Raw genomic sequence first — 16523 nt, forward strand, 5'->3', positions numbered from 1 at the left:
CTCACCCTGTATATATATATATGTGTGTGTGTGTGTGGAAGAGAAGGTCTGTGATACGGTTTGCATATTTGCAGCTGGAGATCCACAAAGGGAGAAAATGAATCACATATCAAAAGTAGGTCTTTATTCCTGTGCCATCAACAGACACTTGAACATGAATCCAGCATATGCAAACTTAAGAAGAACATATTCATAAGAAACAAGACTTTAAACCCAATACCCCCCCTCGACCACACTGACTTTGCCACCACCACCCCCAACCCCTCCACATAATTTTTCTATATATTGCCTTTGATTCTTGTAAGTTTAAACATTATCCTCTGATGAAGACACCTGGCAGGGGTTGAAAGCTCAGTAATAAAGACCTACATTTGATACGTGATTCATTTTCTCCCTTTGTGGATCTTCAGCTGCAAATATATATATATATATATATATATATATATATATATATATATATATATATATATATATATATATATATATATATATATATATACTGCTCAAAAGAATTAAAGGAACACTTTTAATCAGAGTATAGCATAAAGTCAATGAAACTTATGGGATATTAATCTGGTCAGTTAAGTAGCAGAGGGGTTGTTAATCAGTTTCAGCTGCTGTGGTGTTAATGAAATTAACAACAGATGCACTAGAGGGGCAACAATGAGATGACCCCAAAACAGGAATGGTTTAACAGGTGGAGGCCACTGACATTTTTCCCTCCTCATCTTTTCTGACTGTTTCTTCACTAGTTTTGCATTTGGCTACAGTCAGTGTCACTACTGGTAGCATGAGGCGATACCTGGACCCTACAGAGGTTGCACAGGTAGTCCAACTTCTCCAGGATGGCACATCAATACGTGTCATTGCCAGAAGGTTTGCTGTGTCTCCCTGCACAGTCTCAAGGGCATGGAGGAGATTCTAGGAGACAAGCAGTTACTCTAGGAGAGCTGGAGAGGGCCATAGAAGGTCCATAACCCATCAGCAGGACCAGTATCTGCTCCTTTGGGCAAGGAGGAACAGGATGAGCACTGCCAGAGCCCTACAAAATGACCTCCAGCAGGCCACTGGTGTGAATGTCTCTGACCAAACAACCAGAAAGACTTCATGAGGGTGACCCAAGGGCCCCATGTCCTCTAATGGGCCCTGAGCTCACTGCCCAGCAGCATGCAGCTCGATTGGCATTCGCCATAGAATACCAGAATTGGCAGATGCACCACTGGTGCCCTGTGCTTTTACAGATGAGAGCAGGTTCACCCTGAGCACGTGACAGAAGTGAAAGGGTCTGGAGAAGCCATGGAGAACATTATGCTGCCTGTAACATCATTCAGCATGAGCAGTTTGGTGGTGGGTTAATGATTGTCTGGGGAGGCATATCCATGGAGGGTCACACAGACCGCTACAGGCTTGACAAAGGCACCTTGGCTGCCATTAGGTATCAGGATGAAATCCTTGGACCCATTGTCAGACCCTATGCTGGTACAGTGGCTCCTGGTGCATGACAATTCCTGGCCTCATGTGGTGAGAGTATGCAGGCAGTTCCTGGAGGATGAAGGAATTGATACCATTGACTGGCCACCACACTTTCCTGACCTAAATCCAATAGAACACCTCTGGGACATTATGTTTTGGTCCATCCAATGCCACCAGGTTGCACCTCAGACTGTCCAGGAGCTCAGTGATGCCCTGGTCCAGATCTGGGAGGAGATCCCCACAACACCATCTGTCATCTCATTAGAAGCATGCACCGATGTTGTCAGGCATGTATACAAGAACACAGGGGCCATACAAAGTGCTGCGTACAATTTGAGTTGCTGCAATTAAATTTTGGCAAAATGGACTAGCCTGCCACATAATTTTTTCACTCTGATTTTTGGGCGTCTTTGAATTCAGGGCTCTGTAGGTTGATCATTTTCATTTCCATCAAACGATGTGGCATCCTTTCGCTCCTAACACATTACCCAGTCTATATCAGTATAGATATCCAGGAGGATTTCTTTTTCCCATTGAGATCTGATGTGTTTTCAAAGTGTTCCTTTAATTTTTGAGCAGTTTATATATATATATATATATATATATATATATATATATATATATATATATATATATATATAGGACCTGCCCCTAAACCCCACAATACCTTGTCGAGAATGAAAGTATTGAGTATGGAAAACAGTGTATAGCAACGATAGACAAACAGATCAATCTAAACCACCCTAGCATTGTTAATATGACAAATGAGTATGAATCTTTTTTTGTTATCTACACTTTAACAATGTTAAGTAGTGACTCTGTAGCAATTGACTGCTGTTATGTTGCAGCCACAGGTTCACTCGGCTACAGAAATCTTCTTCTATCTCAGGAATCTTCCATGTTTTCCACTCTGCTAATGGGCCGCACGAGAGAGATATTTAATGTTTGAATTCTGGAGGGACGGGTCAGCGGCAGGCCTGGAATGAATCTGATATATTGGTGTTAGAAGTGGGATTTCAGTAAAGCCACTTGACTTTATTAGCAGTGTGTCACCTTATTATTACCAACATGCTGCATGTACTTTATGGTTTATACAATAAAAAAAGGTATGATGGCTCATTGCATACTAAGTATTGCTTTTTGTCATTTTTTAACACATGTAGTATTAAGATTGCATTAACTATAGAAAACCACAACTCCTTATTAACATTTTTTCCTAAGAGAAGCATGGAAGGTTGAAGAACAGGAGGGTTATGAGTGCATCATGCTGTCTGTACAAAAATGAAGAGTATTCATCTCCAGCAGAAACGAAGCAAAGAGAACAACCAACAAGTCAGTCCATCTACAGAAACAAACAATGAAGTAAGGAAGTTGTTGCTTTCGTAAGAACTCGCTTTAAAAATATTATAATTTACGTTGAAGACTGCTGTCCCCCTCCCCCTCGTAGACAAATATTTATTTTAAATTCCATGAAAAGAGATGCATAATTATATAAATAAATGAACAGACACCTCTCACCTGTAATACTACTCACTTCAAAAATAAATCATTGAAATGCATGTGTGTGCGTGTCTGTCTGTGTGTATGTGTTGCAGATTGGAAGAAGCGTCCTCTTCAGGATTGCACACATGTTCTAGCTGAAGCTTGTCGTGGTTTGCAAGTTCTCTTCTTTCCAAGACTTGGTGAGACGATTGTTCCCTTTAATAAGAGACACCGTCTGCTTCGTGTTACAGAATGGATGATGACATAAGGAACAGTCCGCTTGGTCACAGTGCTTTATTTGCTCTTCACTAAGGAGTCTTTATATAAGTAATGTTCCCACGTGCCTTTAATGGCCGTGAAGATGAATATATATGCTAATTGTGGTACGTTGTTAATCTCTTTAAAAACCACCATGCTGAAATACCGTTAAGTTCCATTCACCAATTGCACACTGCATGGAAATCGATTGCTTCAATGAAAGTTAATCCGCTCAAACCCTTGAGCCATTTCAATCCGTGTTTTTTAGTCGATTGTCTGCATTATTTTTTTTTTTAATAAAATCTTTTTTTTTTTTTCCTTCAAACAGGTCCAGACGTTGTCCATTTCTTGCAGTCGCTCACTTTGGAACAAATCCCATATGCACACATTAGCAAGGCCCAACAGCAGGAGGAGAACGTAAAAAGACCACCTGCTCTCGGATCATCAGCCATCTACAGTATATTCCATTGTTCTGCAGTAATTTCTGAACCCATCCCCGCAAACAGCAAACTTTTTTTTTTCCCTCCCCACCCACCCAAAAATTCAAAGGTGCCGCTGAGCTGGGCTGTTCAGATTGACACGGGGCACACAAGAACCTTGTCTTCCAGCAAGACGCTGACAACGAGGAAAACAAAGTAGAGCAGGAACATGGTTAATCCCAGGGCTTTGCTCATTCTCCACTTACAAAGAGCGATGGACATGATGACAAAGAGCAGCATGAGGAAGAGGAGCACAATGGCGCAGAACAGGCCGTTGCTGCTAACGTGCACGGGAGCAAATACGTTGATGATGGAATAGAGGAGCCATGGTAGTGGGAGTCTGTGGGGAGGGCGAAACACAAAGATGAGTCGGTTAGTGAAAGTTTCTATAAAATTTGCTGCAATCACAAGGGTGACTAAAGTCCCCTATGCATCAATGTACACTCCTGTGAAAAAGTAAGTACACCCCATGGAAACTAGTGACTTTTACAATATACTTGAACAGGCAAACATTAGATTTTCATTCAAACAATTCCTACAGATAAAGGAGATATACTCGAACAAATGACACATAAAATGGACATGAGGTATTCATTCTCATAATCTACAGTCGTGGCCAAAAGTTCGGAGAATGACACAAATATTGCAAATACTGACTCTTTAAATAAACTTACTCTAATTGTCAATAAAAGCCTTTGAAACTTATGAAATGCTTGTAATTCTACTTCAGTATATCATAGAAGCATCTGACAAAAAGATTTAAAAACAATGAAGCAGCAATCTTTATGAAAATCAATACTTGTGTCATTCTCCAAACTTTTGGCCACGACTGTAAGTTAACAAATATAGAGATCCCTCCTCGATTGCGGGGGTTGCATTCCAGAACCCCCCGCGAAAGGTGAAAATCCGCAAAGTAAAAACCATACGTTTATATTGTTATTTTTATATATTGTCACGCTTGGGTCACAGATTTGTACAGAAACACAGGAGGATGTAGAGACAGGGACTTTAAAACACTGCAAACAAACATTTGTCTCTTTTTCAAAAGTTGAAACTGTTTTCCATGACAAGACAGAGATGACAGTTCCGTCTCACAATTAAAAGAATGCAAACATATCTTCCTCTTCAAAGGAGTGCGCGTCAGGAGCAGACAATGAGAGAGAGAGAGAGAGAGAGAGAGAGAGAGAAAAGCAAACAATCAAAAATCAATAGGTGCTGTTCGGGCTTTTAAGTATGCAAAGCACCACCCGACAAAGCAGCTGCAAGAGAGGGAGCAATGTGAAGGTAGTCTTTCAGCATTATTTAGAGGAGAGTCCGTGTGTGTGAACAGCCCCTCCGTCAGGAGCAGAGAATGTCAGAGAGAGAGAGAGAGAGAAAAGCAAACAATCAAAAATCAATAGGTGCTGTTCGGGCTTTTAAGTATGTGAGGCACCGCGCAGGAAGCATATCGTATCTCATTGAGTAGTTACATAATCCGTGCTCTGATTGGGTAGCTTCTCAGTCATCCACCAATAGCATCCTTTGTATGAAATCAACTGGGCAAACCAACTGAGGAAGCATGTACCATAAATTAAAAGACCCATTGTCTGCAGAAATCAGCGAACCAGCGAAATATCCATGATATATATTTAGATATGCTTACATATAAAATCTGCGATGGAGTGAAGCCACGAAAGTTGAAGCGCGATATAGCGAGGGATCACTGTATGTAGATTTGTCATGTGGAAAATAATAAGTGCACTCTGTGAAGGATGGCCAGGACGTCCTTTGGAGAGAACATGCATGGGGCATTATGTCCTCCGGAATGTTAGATGGCAACGTGCCTAGGCTTGGATCTCTGCATGGGTGCCCACAAGGCATGCTGGGTATTGTAGACCCAGGGGATGGCCATGTTGAGAAACCCTGGGGGCTGCCAGAGGAGCCTGTTATGTCACCAGAAGCACTCCCCGAGATTACATAAAAGGAACTGCCTGCCTCACAAGGACAAGCCAGTGTTGGGTGGAAGGTGGACAAACCTCACCAGGTGGAGTGGAGGAGGCAGTGGAAGAGCGACTGAGAGAAAGAAGACCAAGAGTGTATTATAGCAGTGCTTTATTGTTCTTGTGGCAATAGTGGTGGAAAACGCTTAAAAAGAAGAGTTTTCCACAATAAAAGACTCTTTATGCTTTTAACTTAGGTCCATGCCTCCTTGTGTTGGGTGTTTGGAGAGCTGGAGCACCCAATGGTGTCCACAACTCCTACTGCTTAAAATCCATAGAACGAGGTGTTCCAGATGAGGTGGCAATGATCTGAAGCTCCTTAGGAAGTTTGCAGGCATAACTTGTCTGTTTTAAACCACATATATCAAGGGTTGGGTGGTCTCTTTGTTACTGACGTGTGTGGTGTCATCAAGCCAAGGTCAATAAAGCTCTCTAAGGCCCTCAAAAAGGAGCCTGTGAAGACTTAGGATTCTTGCAGAGGATTTAAAGAGGTCGCCCAATTATTTGAAATCAATCATTCCACTGTGAGGAAGTTCATCAACAAGTGGCGTAGATTCCAAACGATTGCTAACTTGGCCAGAACTGGCCGTCTCAGCAAAATCTTTGGATACGAAAAGAAGTCTTCAGAATTTCATTGCAAAATCTGCAAGTAACTTTTACAACAGGTGGCCCCCAAGTGTAAGCATCTAAGGCCTCATCCACACGTACCCAGGAATTTTTTAAAACGGGAGTTCTCCTCCTTTGTTTTTTAAAAAAAAATCACATTCACATGCGCAACATTTTTAAAAAATCTCCATTCACATGCAAATGCACGAAACAGGCATAGATAACAAAGGGAATGTCATTTAGATTAGTCCATAGCCATTTGTTTTTTCAGTTGTGCGTTCAACATGGAACTTGTGAAAATATGGCCATCATGAACACTACCCGGCCATTTCACTACGATGTCAATAAATTAACTGTTTTAATCACAGGTAGTTCGCATGTGAAGTGAAAACCTCCTCTTTTTGTTCACACAATCCATAGAATTTGTGGATGGCTGCTTTATCTCCACAAGATTCCCAGTTAAACCCTGCTACAGGCTCCTGGTTCCTGGAGCTCACAAACTCCAAGTCCTAGTGTGCCCTGTGCTAATCCAGGGTGCTGTAGCAACCCAGCGGGGATGCCACCTGGCACTCCAGGGAACGTAATGTCCTGTGCCTGTTTTCTTCCCCGATCCTTCTATTACCAAGGCATACCAGCCAGGGCCCACCTCACTGTAATCTCCATCATGCATCTGCCTTCACAAGCTGCTATACATACACTCAACAATGCCTTAAATAATTCATGTACAGCATTGTTCATAACGGTACTCAGTTTTGTTTTAATTCTATCCTTTGCTCCGACCTCCAGGGGTTCCAGTGTGTGTTCCATAACTGAGTCTGCTCTTCTTAATTCGATGGGCTGCTCTTGAAGTGATGTTACCAGCTCACAACACCACAATGTAGAAAATCACACTGGCCATCATAGAGTTACAGAAGATGTGAAGGATGTCACTTCCCACTTTAAAGGAACACAGTCTCCTAAGGATAAAGAGCCTGCTCTGCCTTTTCTTATATCATTATGAAAGACCAGTCCAACCTTTCCTTGATGTGGACCCCCAAATACTTGTAGCAGTGCACCCCCTCTTCATCCACTCCTTGAACTGTGACCCAACATGGAGGCTATTTGGTGTAGTGAAAGTCAAAAAGCAGTTCCTTGGTTTTGCCGATGTTAAGTTGTAGACAGTTCTCTTTGCACCAAGAAACAAAGTTCTCCCCCTGACTCCTCTCTTCTGTATCACCCACCTTGTCAATGCACCCCATTATTAGTGCAGAATCATCTGAGAATTTCTGAAAGTGACATGACCTGCTGTTACATTTATAGTCTGAGGTGTACAGAGTGAAGAGTAAAGCAGACCGGCCTGTCTCTTGTGGTGCTCACACAGTCCTTGAGTCTCACAAACTGTGGTCTGCCTGACAGATAGGCCATCATCCACCTGCATATCTCTGAGTTTACCCCTGAACAGAGATGGCTAGATGGTATGGAAAGCACTGGAGAAATGAAGAAAACCAGAATCCTCACAGTGCTGCCAGCTTTGTCCACCTTTGTGGAGCAGATCCTCAACTCCCATCTTTGTCTGAGGGGCAAACAGCTGTGAGTCCAGGTGGTCTACCACAAGAGGGCTCATATACAGTAGTCCAGGACTAGCCTGTCAAAGGTCTTCATGATGTGAGATGTTAGTGCCACTCATCTGTAGTCTTTAGGTGATGGGGTATGGAAAAGTATATTCTTAAAGTTGATGATTTCCATATTCAAAGAGAATCATAAGCATATATGAAAATAAGTACTATATCCTAATGCATGCTAGTACATCCATCCATTATCCAACCTGCTATATCCTAACTACAGGGTAACGGGCAGTCTGCTGGAGCCAATCCCAGCCAACACAGGGCGCAAGGCAGGAAACAAACCCTGGGCAGGGTGCCAACCCACTGCAGATGCTAGTACAGTAAGGGATAAATTATAAAAAAGCCTGTGCCTGCATATTTTATTATTTTTCTCTTTGTAGCTGCAAACTACCATTATCTTGCTGCTAAGCTTAAAAACGTCAGTCAAGGACACTGTGTACTTTGAGAGGGCTAAACAGGCCATTGTTTTAAGAAGTGCAGCCACTGAGACTTTAACCATGAGAGAAAGTTAGATAGGCCGCTTGCTTTCACTTGCAGTGGCCAGGCCTCTGCCTGCCTGGACAGGTGATGAGAAGCCAAGGAAAGTGTGCTCTGTAAGACACAGCGCCATTGTCTTAGAGATACTGCTGCCCAGACCTCTGGCCCATAAGGATAAGATGGAGTGTCATGTTCATTAAGCTTGGAAAAAATGGTGGAATTAATAAGAGGTACAACCAAGACCGCAGGAAATTGGAGTCAGAGAGGAGTGTTGAGTGAAATTGATTGAGGTGAAACTTTTGATAAGAATTGTAATAAATACAAGATGGGCGGCACGGTGGCGCAGTGGGTAGCGCTGCTGCCTCGCAGTTAGGAGACCTGGGTTTGCTTCCCGGGTCCCCCGTGTCTGCGTGGGTTTCCTCCCAAAGTCCAAACACATGCAGGTTAGGTGCATTGGTGATCCTAAATTGTCCATAGTGTGTGCCCTGCGGTGGGCTGGCATCCTGCCTGGGGTTTGTTTCCTGCCTTGCGCCCCATGTTGGCTGTAATTGTCTCCAGCAGACCCCTGTGACCCTGTAGTTAGGATATTAGGTTGGAAAATGGATGGATGGATGGATGGAAAAATACAAGATCACCATATTCGCTAATTGCTCAAATCATCCGTACTAAGCCTTACTTTCTCTGCTGTTCTCTTCTTGGCTTTCTGTGGTGGCGATCTGCTCCACCACCACCCACCATGTAGTCCTTACATTGATGGATCGAAGGCCAGATGTCCACATGACCATCATCATCTAATTCTTACACGTGAAGCCTGAAAACCATGAGGACTGATTGAGATCATTTATGGTAGGTAGAATGCCTAGTGGTGGCTGGGTGGTCTCGTGGTCTCAGAGCCCCCTGCAGATTTTGTTTTTTCCTCCAGCCGTCTGGAGTTTTTTTTAGTTTGTTTTGGCCTTCCTGGCCATTGGACCTTACGTTATTCTTTGTTAATTAGTATTGTCTAATTTTTAGATTTTTTTCTTTTTTTCTTTCTTCATCTTGTAAAGCACTTTGAGCTACATCAGTTGTTGTTACTGATGTGGAGTCTGTATGTGCGCCGTGCAATAAAGCTTGATTCTGATGCCTGCCCTGAGACTCCGAGTGCCTTCTTTGGGACTGAGGGTGCCCGTGCTGCCTAATCTGCTTCAACAGGGCTGCCTATGCCCACAGCAATGGCACTCTTTGAAGCTTTCTATGACTACCAAATGACACCTTGGTTGCAATGACCATAGAGATTGATCATAATATCCAGAAACTTGGATGATGAGAATAGCACGCTGCCGCCTTATATATAGGATGGTCCAGATCTAATTATGCAATTTTCATTACGCTATAACTTATTAAGTTTATTACATAGAAAATCACCCGAAAAATCCCGGATCATCGAGAAGTGTGCGAACTGACGACATGAAGAACCGTTTTTACGTCGAACTGGAATCGTCCCCGCATAAATCAAAGTCATCCAGATGATCTGGATCTGCATAATTAGATCTGGTCCACCCTTTAGGTAGAGTGGGATGACATAATTTATCATGTGAACGGCAATGTGCATCATGACCACCATGCATGGTGGTGCCTGTGATGAAAAAGAACAATACAAGGTTGTGATGCAAAAATTTAATAAATAGAAAAAAAAATATTTATATGGTGACAATGAATAGATTCACAACTGAAATCTGCACGTGTCAAATCCTCAGATCTTGCCACGTTAGTTGGCTTGATATGGTCGTGTCACCATACCCAGTGTTTGACCTGCGTCCAATCAAAGTTGCTTTTGTTTTGAGCTTGTTACTGCTGCAGTCCTCTCAATCCCATAATAATCAGAGCTAGTACCAAAAATGGATTCTATAGGCAGGGAGAAGTGAATCCTGGGCTTCCTCTGACTATTGCATGTGCCTTAAATATCAAGTGTTGGGCATAATATGTGATATATTCTGAGGCGGCATTTAATGAAGTCAGCAAAACTAACATATTAAAGTTACTAAACGATCGAGAAATGGACAGTAACTCAGGAATCTGACAAAAGAAGGGCTTTGCTTCATTATTAAAACCACACTTGGTTCTACTTGTGCAGCAGAGTTCTTACCCGACAGTGATGTCGAAAATATTGCTACCGACTGAACTGGACACAGCCATGTCTCCAAGTCCCTTTCGGGCCACTATGACGCTTGTGATCAGGTCAGGAATCGAGGTGCCAGCTGCTAAAATAGTCAATCCCATTATCTCTTCAGTAATCCCAATGGTCTCCCCAACCTGAAAAATGAGCAAATAATTTGAATAAATAGTGAATAACAGAAAGAGTCTTTAGTAATTACAAGTTTGGGCTTTGAGTCTCCATAGAGAAATACTGCTCCAAAAGTTAACATTATTGAGACCAAGAAAAGTTGTGTTTATACCATTAGAATAATTTTGACCAAAACAGGCCATTTGGCCCAACAGATTGGTTAACCTCAACACAATCAAATCAAGTTTTGATGGTCCTCAATGTATCACTCTCCACCACCCTGCTTGGTAACTTATTCCATGTGTCTATGGTTCCCTGTGTGATCCACACTTAGCCAGCTACCATCTGTGTTCCTATATTCTGCTTTAAGAACTCATTTTAAAGTTTAGATTAGATTAGTCCTCTTCATGCAGAAAGGCGTTTACAATTTGCCTCCATCTGGTCCTGTCTTGAGCTACGTGTTCTTCTTCACCCCCATGTTAGGTCCATCTCCTTTAGATTATTTATCAGAGCTCACTGCTAGGTTCTTTTAGGCCAACCTTGTTTGTTCAACTTAAAGTAACCTTAGGTATACGGTTCTGGTCCATTCTGTGGCCAAGCCATTTTAAGCAATGGTGCTTGATATCCAAAAACACAATCGGGCACTTAATTTTCTTGTAAAGGTCTTAAAAAATGCTATAGTTGTTAGTTCTAAGTTAACATACCATCATGTTCTAAGTTAACATACCACATGCACTTCGGAACAGGTGATCTACCTGAAACTAACCATGTTCAGGTCCAGCCAGTACTTGGATGGGAGACCATCTAGGAAAAAGCTTGGGTTGCTGCTGAAAGAGGTGTTGGTGAGGCCAGCATGGGGGGAGTTACCCCGTGGTCTGACTGTGGATCCCAATGCCCCAGTGCAGTGAAGGGGATGCTGTGCTGTAAAAATGGTGCCATTCTTCAAATGAGACATAAAACCAAAGTCCTAACTCTCTGTGGTCATAAAGATCCCTGGATATCCATCATAAAGAGCAGGGTGTATCCCAATTTCTTGGCTAAATTGCCCACCACGGCCTAGTCATTCTGGTCCCTTATTATCCCCTGTCTCTAATTGGCTAACTCTCTCACACCACTTCACCACCTAACAGCTAATGTGTGGTGAGTGTAAATTCTGCTTATGGTTTATAAAGCCTTAAATAATCTCGCTCCATCTTATATATCGGAATGTCTGACACCTTACATTCCAAATCGTAACCTTAGATCCTCAAATGAGTGTCTCTTTACAGTTCCAAAAGCTAAACTTAAAAGAAGTGGTGAGGCGGGCGGCCTTCTGCTGTTATGTACCTAAAATCTGGAATAGCCTGCCAATAGGAATTCACCAGGCTGATACAGTAGAGCACTTTAAAACACTGCTGAAAACACATTACTGTAACATGGCCTTCTCATAACTTCATTTTAATTAAATCCTGATACTCTGTATGTTCAATTCATCATAACAACTATTCATGATGGCTCTAAAATCTGTACTGACCCCTACTCTCTCTTCTGTTTCTTTTTCCGGTTTCTTTGTGGTGGTGGCCTGCGCTACCACCACCTACTCAAAGCATCATGATGCTCCAACATTGATGGACAGATTAAAAGGCAGAAGTCTACGTGACCATCATCATCATCAAGCCCTTCCGTGAGAACCCTAAATCCAAAGAGGACTGTTTCATTTATGTTAGGTAGAATGCCCAGAGGGGACTGGGTGGTCTCATGGCCTGGAGCCCCCGCAGATTTAATTTTTTTTCTCCAGCCATCTGGAGTTTTTTTTTGTTTTTTCTGTCCACCCTGGCCATCGGACCTTACTCTTATTCTATGTTAATTAAAGTTGACTTATTTGATTTTCTTACTGTGTCTTTTATTTTTCTATTCTTCATTATGTAAAGCACTTTGAGCTACATTTTTTTGTATGAAAATGTGCTATAGAAATAAATGTTGTTGTTGTAGTACTGGCACAAAAATGGCTGACGTCACATCATTTAGGTGTATGCCACACATTAGTGGTGTTTGGAGTGGTTCTCCCTGGTCTAAGTGTTTTGATTAGTGAGAAAAGAGCTATATAAATGTAAAGGATCACTATTATTATAATTACTAACATACACATGGGTGCCAGCTTGTCATAAACATTGGTGGGAGGTCATAAAATTATAGGCTACAACATAAATAGTAATCCAACAATTATAAAAATAATAATCCCTAAACTGGTGTAGCATTGCAAACACAAATATGGCAAAGTGAAATTTAAACATCAGCACAGCAACAGGACCGCAACTCTAGGCTTTGAATGCATTGCTAATGGCCGATGGATTTCAAAGTACATTATAAGGATCTCTCAAGTTGGCTTACAGTAAATATTACGTTAAAACTCTGCAAATATCATCCTGTGTTGTTCACTTGACTGATTACACTCTTTGCATTTACTTCTGCTGCGCTACAATGTCTCCAAAGTCAGTCTCTTCCTGGACAAACTCTTGACAATGTGCATTGATTGGATGGTGATACTGCATTCTTTGCATACATAGACCACAATACCATAAGCAGGAATTATAGGTAAATAGTAAAACTAATTATTAATCTCGGATCTCATTGAATTTTGTGATTATATTTGACTAGTCATTTTATTTCAGGGACCAAAATTTAATTTACCGTATTTACGCGTGTACCATGCGCACAATTTTCCTGAAAATTAGCATTAGAAAAATCAGGTGCGCGTCATACATGAGGAAATGTAATTCTGTAATGTTTACTTCTTCTGCTTGGGCTCGCTCTCTCTCTCTCTCTCTCTATCTCTCTCTCTTGCTCTCTCTCTCGCTCTCTCTCTCTCTCTCTCTCTCTCTCTCTCTCTCTCTCTCTCTCTCTCTTCTCTCTCTCTCTCTCTCTCGCTCTCTCTCTCTCTCTCTCTCTCTCTCTTACACTCTCTCTCTCTCTCTCTCTCTCTCTCTCGCTCTCTCTATCTCTCTCTCTCTCTCTCTTACACGAGGGTGCGTGGTACACGAGTAAAAACGGTATATGTTTATGGAGCTGTAAAATAAGATTAAGATAACAACGACTCTGTCACCATAGTCAAAGTGTTAGTCTGATGGGTTAAATAGAAGGCCACCATTACAAAAACTTGTTTAAACTGCTGTTCCATCATACTTTAGTTTTTCACTCATGTGAAAAATTGAAATTTGAAACGCAAAAATAGTGCTCTTGAATAAAAGTAGAGATACCGTTCTGAAAAGTTAAGCTCAAGTGAAAGGGAAATCTGCCCATGAGCAGGCTATGCAATAAGAATATCGAATGTGTCTTATTAAGGGCTACATCAAAAAGTAAAGGCAATTTGAAAATTATGTGGTAACCGCAACTGATAAGACGCTGACGCAAGGGCTTGTGGGTAATTTAAATATGCACAGAGTCTAGTTGAAGCCAAGGTCAAATAAACCCTATCGTTGAATAATACGCTACAGTGAGATTTCTTTGGGCAGAGGAAGTGAAATCTGCTGAAATTCACTGAAGGATGTACAGATGTTAAAACAGCATGACGCAACAAAAACTTTATGAATGGGCAGGAAGGTTAAAAAGCAGGAAGTACCAATGAAGCTCGATCTGCTCAAACATCAACATAAGCCCACAGTGACATGGCCAATGCCTTCATCAGAGAAGACCAACAGATTACGTTACTCCGCTGTTGCTGCACATTTGGATATCAGCTATGGATCTGTACAAGTCGTAGTGCATAATGATTTTGCAGAAGATGGGTACGTAAACAGCTTACTGATCTGCACAAGCCAGCATCCTATAGTGAATTTCAGCAAATTTCACTTCTGAATGTCACTCTCACCTTGAACCAGGCTGTCATTCCTACTGCCATCAGACTGTCCTCATACTGATCCTGCACCACTCTCACTTTTCTGCTACTCCCTACTTCCTCATACAGTTCCAGAACTCTCCTCTTGGTTCCCCATCATACGCTTTCTTTAAGTCCACAAACATGCAAGTCTAATAAAGACCGCTCACCTCTTTATTATATTTTAGTGGTTTACATGAAATGTGGACAAACTGTCTCACAGGGACCTTGTTTGTTCTGGAGCAGTGACGTATAAAACACAAGTCATAGCGATTTGTAATGAAGGACCAGTAGGACCTTAGCAACATTTCAATATAATGCCAGAAGCTTACTAAGATTTTTTTTACCTGATGTGCCCACCAGACCATAAGGTATGAGAAACAGGCGATCCAGCAGATGGAGCCAAGAAACGTCAAAGGGAAGAACCTCTTAGAAGTCTGAAATATAAAGCAAAAAATCGCATGTAAAATGACACTAATTCATCAAGGATGGATGGTGTTGAATACGTACTGTGCAAAATGTGCATAGCTATTTACCCTGATTGAAATTTGAGCTTTTGTTAAGGTAAAGTCAGACGTCAGCGCAAATCACGTCCAATCTTTTACCTTAAACAAGATAAAGTAACAATAGAGCAACTGTGATGAAAACAGGCCATTCAGCACAACACGCTCCTCCATCCTGTTCTAATATTCATCCATCCATTATCCAGCCCGCTATATCCTAACTACAGGGTCACGAGGGTCTGCTGGAGCCAATCCCAGCCATCACAGGGCACAAGGCAGGACACAAACCTGGGGCAGAGCGCCAGCCCACCGCAGCCTGTTCTACTAGATTGTCCAAAATAACACCATGTTGAGACGTGAAGATCCCTAAAGTGCTACTCTGCAACACACTGCTTGGTCATTTATGCAATGAGGTCTACGGCTCTTTGCACGAAGAAAAACTTATAAGTAAAAATTTATTGGGAGAGCCTGGAGATTCACGTACAGACAGGTCCATAGCTTTATGGACAGTGACACCATTTTCATCATTTTGGCTCTGTTCGCCACCACAATGTATTGGAAACAAAGCAATCAAGATATGATAGAAGTGTGAATTTTCAGCTTTATTTCAAGATGTTTAACAAAAAAATTGTATGAGCTGTTTAGAAAAGATAGACATTTTTATACATGCACCCCCCCCAATTTCAAGGCCTTTTTCTTATTTCCCCATGTGTGTTGTAATGAACAGCATGCAGGGTTCTGGAATCCCAACCAGGGTTGAACAAGAATCCTTAACTGGGAGGAAGGCCATTACAATAGAAGGACCGGTGGAGAAGAGCACTGCTGACTAATTTCTCCCCCAATACAACAGATGGAGGCCTCCTTGCGTTAACATTCCCATATGGATGCCCATAGGGCATGCTGGGATTTGTAGTCCCACAGAACAGCCCTGTTGGGTGCCGTGAGGGCCGCCAGGGGGTAGCTGATGGGATTCACAATTCCTACATTACGGGGCTTCTGATTGACCCGGAAATACTTCCATCGGGCTATACCCTAGCATTAGAAGTACTCTCGGGTCCAAGATAAAGGAGACATCAGGTGGATGAGGACAACACTCGCTGAGAGGGAGTGGAAGAGAACAGACGGAGAGAATACTTCTGTTGCTTTATGTCATCTTTGAAACCTTTGTACAAGGTATTTTGTGTAAATAAACCTTTTACTTTGTGTCTGGTAGACTGTGTCTGGGCTTTGGGGTGCTGCAACTCCCCCTAGTGGCCACAATGTCTTTATGGTAAAGATCAAAAAATTGGGCAGGAATACAGACAATGGGGAAAGTACATGAAGTTCTGTTTAAACAAATCCTCTTGTCATAATGGCTTTAGTTCTTTTGCCTCATTCATTACCATTTCTATTATCTTTTCTTTTATTTCAATGCAAATTATAGTGCCAATGTAGAGGGCCCAGGGAGCGGCATTGCCAGGTAACTGAGATGACACAACTCCATCGGTATATTGACAGACACTCATTCTTCATGCTAAACTACCTTTTTTCATTTTTTTTAATTAAG

At 42.0% G+C, this 16523-nt stretch overlaps 1 protein-coding gene across 4 annotated transcripts in view; it reads right to left on the minus strand.

The window, feature by feature from the left end:
* Nucleotides 1-3517: 3517 nt before the first annotated feature.
* Nucleotides 3518-16523, minus strand: part of LOC120532350 (sodium/potassium/calcium exchanger 2-like) — a 335842-nt gene continuing 322836 nt past the window's right edge. For 3 of the 4 annotated variants that reach the window (XM_039758257.1, XM_039758259.1, XM_039758256.1), the window contains 3 exons: nt 14822-14911; nt 10484-10650; nt 3518-4032 (listed from right to left, as the gene is read on the minus strand). In XM_039758257.1, the coding sequence (XP_039614191.1) occupies nt 3783-4032; nt 10484-10650; nt 14822-14911 (507 nt within the window). In that variant the 3' untranslated portion in view covers nt 3518-3782. The remainder of the gene's footprint in view (nt 4033-10483; nt 10651-14821; nt 14912-16523) is intronic. The other variant, XM_039758258.1, reaches the window with a different exon arrangement.

The sequence above is a fragment of the Polypterus senegalus genome, chromosome 7, assembly GCF_016835505.1.
Source record: "Polypterus senegalus isolate Bchr_013 chromosome 7, ASM1683550v1, whole genome shotgun sequence".
In the NCBI taxonomy this organism is placed as follows: Eukaryota; Metazoa; Chordata; class Cladistia; order Polypteriformes; family Polypteridae; genus Polypterus; species Polypterus senegalus.